Source organism: Ylistrum balloti, unplaced genomic scaffold (genome assembly GCF_031769215.1).
Source record: "Ylistrum balloti isolate Yb309-2 unplaced genomic scaffold, AGI_CSIRO_Ybal_v1 Utg369752, whole genome shotgun sequence".
Classification (NCBI taxonomy): domain Eukaryota; kingdom Metazoa; phylum Mollusca; class Bivalvia; order Pectinida; family Pectinidae; genus Ylistrum; species Ylistrum balloti.
In genome coordinates, this window is record NW_026781955.1 from 62,883 (window position 1) to 73,296 (window position 10,414).

The 10,414-nt window shown below is 37.1% G+C and overlaps 1 protein-coding gene across 1 annotated transcript in view; it reads right to left on the reverse strand.

Moving 5' to 3' along the window:
* LOC132543278 (multiple C2 and transmembrane domain-containing protein 1-like) overlaps window positions 1–3,651 on the reverse strand; it is a 57,874-nt gene extending 54,223 nt beyond the window's left edge. The window contains exon 1 of the mRNA XM_060206761.1: window positions 2,854–3,651. Within this exon, the coding sequence (XP_060062744.1) occupies window positions 2,854–3,651 (798 nt within the window). The remainder of the gene's footprint in view (window positions 1–2,853) is intronic.
* Between the last annotated feature and the right edge of the window lie 6,763 nt (window positions 3,652–10,414).

Sequence of the window (10,414 nt, forward strand, 5' to 3'; positions counted from 1 at the left end):
AATCTGATCACAAGGGAAGTTCTATTATTTCATTACCTGAATATCGTGACTTGTACATGTATTTCAGTGTATATATAATAGTGTTGGGCTACAAAGCATGTTTAACATTGATCCTAAAACATAACTTCACGCTATAATCAATATAACCTTCATTATTAATATACTCACTAACATACATAGATTACATAATTTTGTTGCACGACTGAAAATACCATAAGTACCTCAAAGAAACATGATAGAAATAAGCAGTTTGTAAAGCAATAATATTTCTACAGATACAAAAAATATAAAGATCCATTTAAAACCATGAGAAAAGACTGTTGTCTCGACACCTTGTGTCTCGGTTGTCGTCTCTGACCTGAAGCTGCGAGGATTCAGCATACCGAGAAAAAAATCTCCATAGCGAACTGTGACATTAGATGGGAAAGTGTTTCCACACAGGACCTAGGTCTTACAGGACTACAGCGCCTAATATTTATTTTATGGGTTGATCAAAGTCCAATGCTTCATGGCTAGTTAGCTTAAAATTTGGTTAACACGACCCCATCCTCCACCTCCCAGTAACCCTCCCCCCACCCTGCTCCCTCCCGTGATAATATCGTTTCAGGGCTGGTTAGCATACAGAACAGTAACATCTATTGGAGTTATACGAACCAATCGGGTTTAGAGAACAACATACTGGTATTGATAATAGGTCTATTCTGTGAAGGAATTGTTTCCGATGGTCAGTTGATTGGAGCAAGAATAGAGGTGAGTTGGTCATAGCAAGTTCATCATCATGCCAATGATAATAAACTATGTGATTCCTGACAGCTTCTAATTATTAATCTATATTTACTTTATACTGTGAATGGTTAGGATACAGGATAATACAAGTTATAGTCAGTGAATGGTTAGGATACAGGATAATACAAGTTATAGTCAGTGAATGGTTAGGATACAGGTTAATACAAGTTATAGTCAGTGAATGGTTAGGATACAGGTTAATACAAGTTATAGTCAGTGAATGGTTAGGATACAGGTTAATACAAGTTATAGTCAGTGAATGGCCAGGATACAGGATAAGACGGATTCATTAAGACCTTAAGGTCTTGTGTCTTTGGTGAATTTGACTGTTAAGTTGTTAATACTTGCAAGGAATTCAATTCTGCTGTGTTCATGGTCGATGTGAAATTACATACCCAGCAAACATTTCAAAATCTTATCATAATCAAAATCTTATAAAGTAATCAGATTAATCCATGTTAACTATATGTAGCTCGAACCAGGACAAAATATTAGCCCTGCATAACTATATATTATACTGAGCTGTAAGGTATGGACAATTCATGATTTAAATGAAGGTTTTTTCTGATTCCTGTGAATGTTTGAATGTGATATTTATCTTGTGTATAACACTACACATCTACCATCTGTAATGACAGTTTAATATTTGGTGAGAAAAAGTAGTTCAGATACAGTTAGTTTTCCATCAGTCATAACAAGACACAGTACATCGCCCTAGGGATGGTAGGCAGTCAACCATGAAGTCAGTAGGTATAGAATTCAGTTACAGGTTACTGACCATGACTAATTCACACAGGTACATAATTTGGAGGTCAATACCAATAAATGTTGAGTTAAAATTTAATACTATCATCCAGACTTACTCTTCTGAAGATTCTAGATCCATCAATAACCCCGTCGGCCCACCCAGCATCAAATACATTGATGTACACCTAACACACCTGTACTTATTCAGAATTACTTAATGATTACAAAGCTATCAGAAAGAAAACAATATGAAAGATATTGCATTTATTGGGATGAAAATCTACCATTCTTACAAGAAAAAATTGTTATTTTGTTTTGTCTAAATTTAAAAAAGATAAAAAAAAACATTTTAAAGTGAAAACCACTTTGTAAACATGATAGACTACTAATCTAAAAGAATTGTACGTGTGACAAGAAATCATTATCATTTGAAATCATTATTTTTACATATACTGTATATAAAAACATTAAATTTTGATTATATCTATAAACAATTTGTTTACTAATTAGAAAAATTATCAAAATTTGAAATATTTATTTGAGTCAATACACCACTGGGAGATTGAACAATGAAATGTTTACCTTGTTCATTATGTACACAGGTTTATAGATGTACTGTACAATTTGTCATTTACCCTGGAGATTTTGTGAATAGGTATAAACTATGCACAAGCACTATTTGAACAATGAGATTCAACCGTTTAATCTGTTTAACAATACAGTGTAAACTACATTGTTAACATATGTTTTAATCTGTCAATGTTGTTACCAGTAACAAGGAAAAAATTAAATAGGTCAAGATATTAACTTAAACATAAGCCCTGAGATGATAAAGCAGTTTTTGATCATCTTTCCTTGTTGAAGTAAAAGTGGGTGATTAGGATGGGTTGAGAAAGTCCATACATGCTGAGAATTACGAACAGTATCATACAATGTCCTTTTTAACAATACAGGACCTTAGGAAAAGGACATTACAATGTTAGTTATACATATACTGTTCAGTTTTATCATTGTAATGGTATGATATAGAATGATAATAGTGATGCCCTCACACACATGTCATATATACACACTATACACAATGAAGGCATGTCAGGCATGACATACCTTAAAACTGATCGTTTGTGACAGAGTTTAATAGTCCCACCATTACTTTAAAATCAAACAATCTTGCAGGTATCTGACTATCTGTTGGCATTTAATGTGCATGAAGATATCTGGGTCCCACTTATATAAGAAATATGTCTTGCCTAAGTATACAAATCTACCCATTATTTTTTTTAAAGTTATATCGTACATAAAACTTTGATGATACTGTACCTGAAAGTCCGACTTGTCTGCCAATGAGTACATTATCCTACTAGTAACACTTATAGCCGAATCATCATCCAGGTTATCTGAGCGACTGTCAATATCTGAAGGATCTGAGTCCTGAGTGGACAATGACAAGTCACTCTGGCCTTGAAGTTGGTGAAAACGTTTTGGACTCATGGTAGGGAGACTCCTTGTTTCGAGATGTGTATCCTTACCTCTTAGAAGGTACTGATCAGAGGCGCACCTGTCCATTGGTAGTTCGTGTAGCGTTGTACGCCGGTACTCCTGTGTTTCGGGTACTCTCTGTGTCAAGTTTACCATAGAATTAGCATGGCCAAAGTTAAAACCTGAGGAAGACAGGCTGACTGATTGACCAGACACAACAATCAATTCTTCCTCGGACTTACTCATCTGTCTGGTAACTAGTTCACTTTTAGAACCTAATGACTTTTTCACCTGCTGTCCAAGACGTCTGTACCACTTCTTCTTCTTTTTCTCGTGACGTGACATGATGGCTGAAGCAGATGACAATATAGGTTCACCATCTGAAGATGAAGTTGACATAATGGGGGTACTGGTCAGGTACACACCCTGGTTAGATGACCGTGACCTGTGATCTGGGGACAGCCCAGGTGAATGTCCAGGTGACTGACCAGGTGATGGATAAGGCGAGTAGCCAGATGCGACCTCTGTTAACTCAGTGACAGACGACGACTCCAGACCTCCAACTTCTGCTACTGTACAGGAAGTTGTCTGCTGATAAGATGTTGAGCTAGAGGAGGTTGGAACACGCTTTCCTGACATCCTGTCTGTTTCCTTGTGGTATGTTGTAGTACGACTGTGTCACACACACATCAAGTTAACACAGTGACCGCAGTTAAGTCATTGTGGTGAATGGCATTCCTCAGCACAAATGAGTTGTATTACTGTAAGGCTCTGATGTTAATGTAAGTGCTCTAGTGTAGTAGTACGGACACCATGTCTTAAAAGGCTCATCCTCCTTGTCTTTGTAGGTGGAAGCTCCCATTTCATAACTATTCTACGACCACTAACTACTTACAGTAATTGGAAATCCTGAGAATTTACTGGGTCGGAATTTCATTATCTTGATAGGTATGGATTAGTATGCGGTGAACCCCAGGGCAATGCAGGCTTGTCAGGGACAGTTTTTTCAGTGACATCACATCTTCCATTTACATCACTACAGTTACACAGTGTTCAGGTAAAGCAGATGAGGAGAAATTTTTTACAAAATGGTAAAATCAACATCTTCGAAGGTATCACACCAATTACAAATCAATAAAAAAGTCCATGTTCCTGTGTAATAGATAAAGGTAACTGTAAGTACAATCAATACTACTAATCCAGCATTTCAAATTTGTATCATCACCGAAGGCACAGCAGTGTCAGCGATGGAGGAATTTTATCTTAAAGTACATATCCGTACTGTCGAGTGATATAGAAGTCCAGCAACCCGAGTAATATAGAAGTCCAGCAACCCGATATAACAGCCATCCTCTTTGGTGTAATGATTTAGAATGATGTGTGATGTTCTACAGGAGCTGTATAAGAACTGATCTGTTGTATGGTGGATGGGGCCCAATCAATGCCTTAGGAAGTATTCTCCTCTGTAAGTTACAACCAGTCAAAGTTAAATGGTTGTAGTCTGGTATAGGAACAGCACACCCCATACATCCTGTGATCGAATACATCACTACAGAGAAGTCCCAATGCTGCTACTAGTGCTTGAGTGAATCTTTTATATCGTTTATAGATCTCGAGTCAGATATCAATGACATGGAATTCATCAGTAACATTAACGCTGTGGAATCACAGTCACAACATAACAACCTCCATTTTACTAGTTCAGGTAAATCATCAAATCTGATGCTGTCACATGACAAAAAAGGATCCCGCTAAATCTGACTTCGTCTTTGTAGGTTGGAATCATAACCAGATCAATAACCAAGATGCGAGACAATGGAACATAATATTTTTCTGTTGTATCCAACCTTTAGCGAGTTAATGTCTAAAGTGTAGTCTGATCTGAGACTAAGTGTGTCACAATCGTATGCAGCCCCCCTGATACCACATCAATAATCTGGTCCTTTCATTCACCAGTCGTGGCAGTCACAGTCACGGTTCCGGTATGGTCTGTATTTGTTATTGAGATATGACAGCTATTGGATAAACAATGCAGCATGCATTTTATAAATTTTCTATAAACAGTTCACATAACTGTCTACCTGTTAAGAATACTTTGCTATTAAGTATACTCCTGGGACACCTTGCTATTTAAATACAGAATAAACAAAAAAGATCCTGGTAAGGTTTCTCTGTTACAATTGAATTAAGCCTTCAACATAATTATCCTAATTCCTTAAACAGCCTCCTCCTCACACCACAATATGGTGACAGTATTGATTGACAGGTTTGATAAACTTGCTTTATCTAGGGGATAAACTTGCTTTATTTAGAGGATTAGCTTGCTTTATCTAGGTTGCTTTATCTAGAGGATAAACTTGCTTTATCTAGGAGATAAACTTGCTTTATCTAGTAGATAAAGCTAATATGTTGATTAAACAGATTTTTGTTTTTGCTGTATCAATTCACTTGATTGGCTTGATAAGCTCTAATTAGCCCATTCCTATCAAAAACGTATTATTTCATTGACCTGAAATAAGCCCACCCCCTAAGTTTCAGACAAAGGTAATGGACTAGACTTATATATGGTTACATACAGGAACATCTTGGACTGGACAGGTATTTTAATGAGTTTAAAGACTTGGTATGACCTTGACCTTCATGTTACAGATCTATGAGGTGTGTGTTCCTTGTGTAATATACCTTGGAGTGGCTTCGCACCAGTCAGAAATCAATGGTGACGTCATAATATGGATAATGACGTTACATCTTTAACTAGAAATGGTGTGACAATTGACTGCATTTGATTTTGTACACCTGTCAAAAGGTAACTTTTTTTAATTATGCGATTAGGGTAACTTTTCTTTTCATCTTCTATGATTTTATGAAATGTGTCTTGAAGTTATAATTTTTAAGAGCTTTAAACAAGAACTAATATAGTGTATATCCAATAATGATGATATACATTTTTTATATTCAGTTAAAATAACATATTTGCCAAAATCTTAAATTACAGAACAAGTTATGTATGGTAGCAAAAATAATTCACTTTCCATATCAACTGGTATAGTGTAAAGTTCTGTAAAATAATAATAAAAACCAAACAATTTCCATGTTTTTAAACATCTACCGTATAGCAGTAAAATCATGAATTTTAGATACAATCCTGTTTCACTTTTAGAATCATCACACAGTTCTAAGGCATCAATTGATGAGGGATAACAGTTTAAATACAGACTCAATACAGGTCTGTCTCCATTTAACAATACAAACTTAACTGTTTTGACATTAAAAGTTTCCCTTCACTCATTGATATGCATGCTGGTTACCAGAACTAGCCCCTGTAGGCCTATCTAACTGCCATAGCTTTGTCGGATGTGTTGTAGTTTGGCTGATTTTTGGTGATAAACATTCTTTATAACCAGTTTGCAGCTGCATCCAGTACCTGACACTGTCCAGAGCTCAAACGCACTGTCATGTGGATCCTTACTTACTCCCTAAAGCGGCTACGCATGTTCACAATTTACACAATAAAAACATTATTGCCCTTCTGTGCATATATATATATTGTTAGTAAAGCAGTACAGGTGAGGCATGCATGGCAGACCGCCATCCTGACATCTCAAACTGGGGAGGATGGGGGGTTATCTGGACAGTGGGAAAGAGAGGAAATGATGGAACCCACCATCCTGACAACTCATACTTGGGGGATGTTATCTGGACAGGGAGAAAGGGGAGGAAGTGGTAGCACCCACCATCCTGACAACTCATACAGGGGAGGGGATGTTAGCTGGACAGGGGGAAGGAATAATAGAACCCAACATCCTGTCAATTCAAACTCAAAACCGCCATCCTGAAAACAGGGTGGAGGGTGAGGTGAGTAATACTGGAGATCCTGCAGGGACTTGGTGTAGAGATTGGAAGGTGAAGGAGGAAGAAGAGGAGGAAGTGTTTGGAAAGATCAAGGCAGATAGAGTGGTGGGTTATAAGGTGAAGGTGGACTGATGGAATTGCCATCTTTAAAAATTAAAAATGTCCACATTTCCTAAGTGATGGCATATCTCAAAAATTACAGATTTACTAGGAATTCAGCTGTTGGCAAGTGGCAAAATATTTATTTTAAGTGTTATCCTATCAAATTATCTGGAATCATGTAGTTTTATTAAATTTCTCGTTCTTTGTAAAGTTTCAAATTCTTTCCCTTTCAGGGATGGTTGTATTAAAAAAAATGTGTGTAAACATTTTAGTAATGCATATCTGTACATTATTCATAAATCTTTCCACAAAAAGCTCTTAATAACTTGGGGGATGGGGGGGGGGGGGGATATTGTACCATCAAAATGTTTTTTGAGAATATTGTGTGATTCATGATAGGCAGAATACCAGGCATGTACATACATAACTTTACAAGTCATTCATTATTTTCAGGATTCACTATTTATTTCATTACTTTCAGGTCAATGGTGATTTTAGAACTAGTGACTACAGGATTATATTTAATGAGGGCACCTGCTATAACTACAGTATCCCCAGGAACTGGTGTGAGTAAGGTCTAAAGAATGTCAAAAACACAATTGATAAAAGATGTAACATTTTTTACTTAATATAATATCACTTTACAACAGGCAATCTGATACATTTAAATTATTTATTGAAAAAGTCCACGTTATCTAAGTTACATTTGTAGATACAGAATTGCACTTTGTGGTGTGATTTTTTTTTTCAAAATATGTATATATACCACAAATTATAAATATAAATTATTTTATGGATGTGTTTTTCCAATGGAAAAGTACAAACAGCACAACTAATTATCACTACATGTATATAAACAATGTTTTTTAAAGATTATGTTGTTCTAAAACAAGTATTGTGAGTCACTGAAACAGAAGATTAGAATGGTAATGAGATTGCTACAGAACTAATAAGATTACGAGTCATTAACAAGGTTATCGTTAATTATCATCACACCAGCAGCGCCAACATTCCTGTTGGGGAAGTGTTAATTTTTTAAGATTCTGCTTATCTCTTACTTATTTTGGTGCAGTAAATACTTTGATAAGGTTGGAGAGTAAATTCTACCTCTACATATATCTCTATAGCATGAGAGTTACTCTCCAGATAATTATACTTGTCAAATACATATATAACCCCACAGAAACCGTTTCTCTCAGCCCAATATAGCTCTGATCACATGAGGGTACTCAAACAAAATCTAGTAAGAAGTCACCATGGAGACAGCCAGTCTAGAATTAGGGAGTTTTTCACAGTATCATGATACAGCAAAGACAGACAGGAACCAAACACTTTAGACATACCCACATGTGGGACCATAACAGGATGTCAGTAATTGTGGGTCATCACAGTAAAGGTTAGGGCATACCAAATATCAGTCAAGAACTGTCTAGCTAATGTCACAACAAAAAATGGTCCAATATTAAAGCATTATATTGGATTATGAGTGATATCAGATTACTCAGGGATCAGATCACAGAGGATGTCAGATTACTCAGGGATCAGATCACAGAGGATGTCAGATTACTCAGGGATCAGATCACAGAGGATGTCAGATTACTCAGGGATCAGATCACAGACGATGTCAGATTACTCTAGAGATCAGATCACAGAGGATGTCAGATTACTCAGGGATCAGATCACAAAGGATGTCAGATTACTCAGGGATCAGATCACAGAGGATGTCAGATTACTCAGGGATCAGATCACAGAAGATGTCAGATTACTCAGGGATCAGATCACAGAGGATGTCAGATTACTCAGGGATCAGATCACAAAGGATGTCAGATTACTCAGGGATCAGATCACAGAGGATGTCAGATTACTCAGGGATCAGATCACAAAGGATGTCAGATTACTCAGGGATCAGATCACAGAGGATGTCAGATTACTCAGAGATCAGATCACAGAAGATGTCAGATTACTTAAGGATCAGATCACAGAGGATGTCAGATTACTCAGAGATCAGATCACAGAAGATGTCAGATTACTCAAGGATCAGATCACAGAGGATGTCAAATTACTCAGGGATCAGATCACAGAGGATGTCAGATTACTCAAGGATCAGATCACAGAGGATGTCAGATTACTCAAGGATCAGATCACAGAGGATGTCAGATTACTCAGGGATCAGATCACAGAGGATGTCAGATTACTCAGGGATCAGATCACAGAGGATGTCAGATTACTCAGGAATTAGATCACAGAGGATGTCAGATTACTCAGGGATCAGATCACAGAGGATGTCAGATTACTCTAGAGATCAGATCACAGAGGATGTCAGATTACTTAAGGATCAGATCACAGAGGATGTCAGATTACTCTAGAGATCAGACCACAGACGATGTCAGATTACTCAAGGATCAGATCATAGAAGATGTCAGATTACTCAGGGATCAGATCACAGACGATGTCAGATTACTCAGGGATTCAGATTACTCAGAGATCAGATCACAGAAGATGTCAGATTACTTAAGGATCAGATCACAGAGGATGTCAGATTACTCAGAGATCAGATCACAGAAGATGTCAGAATACTGAAGGGATCAGATCACAGAGGATGTCAGATTACTCAGGGATCAGATCACAAAGGATGTCAGATTACTCAGGGATCAGATCACAGAGGATGTCAGATTACTCAAGGATCAGATCACAGAGGTTGTCAGATTACTCAGGAATCAGTTCACAGAGGTTTTCAGATTACTCTCGAGATCAGATCACAGAGTAGGTCAGATTACTCAAGGATCAGATCACAGAGGTTGTCAGATTACTCAGGGATCAGATCACAGAGGATGTCAGATTACTCAGGGATCAGATCACACAGGATGTCAGATTACTCAGGGATCAGATCACAGACGATGTCAGATTACTCTAGAGATCAGATCACAGACGATGTCAGATTACTCAGGGATCAGATCACAGAGGATGTCAGATTACTCAGGGATCAGATCACAGAGGATGTCAGATTACTCAGGGATCAGATCACAGAGGAGGTCAGATTACTCTAGAGATCAGATCACAGAGAATGTCAGATTTCTCTAGAGATCAGACAAGACAGAATTCAGGGATCAGAACAGATAGAAATTCAGAATACTCAGGTGGGGAGTTATATTTGATAAGGCATCCAGGTGTCAGAATACTCAGAGGCAAATATTAAACAGGATGTCAGAATACTTTGGAATCATATAGGAGTATTAGAATACTGAGTGGTCATACTGCTTGCTATTAGAAAGGATGTCAGTATATTTGGGAAACACATAAGACAGGGTATCAAAATACTGAATGGTCACATCATTTCCTATTAGAAAAAATATCAGAATACTCAGGAATCAGATTAAACAGAGTTCAAAAAACTGAATTGTAAAATCTGACTGTTTGTATTGTAGTTGAGTTTTAAGACACCAGCTTA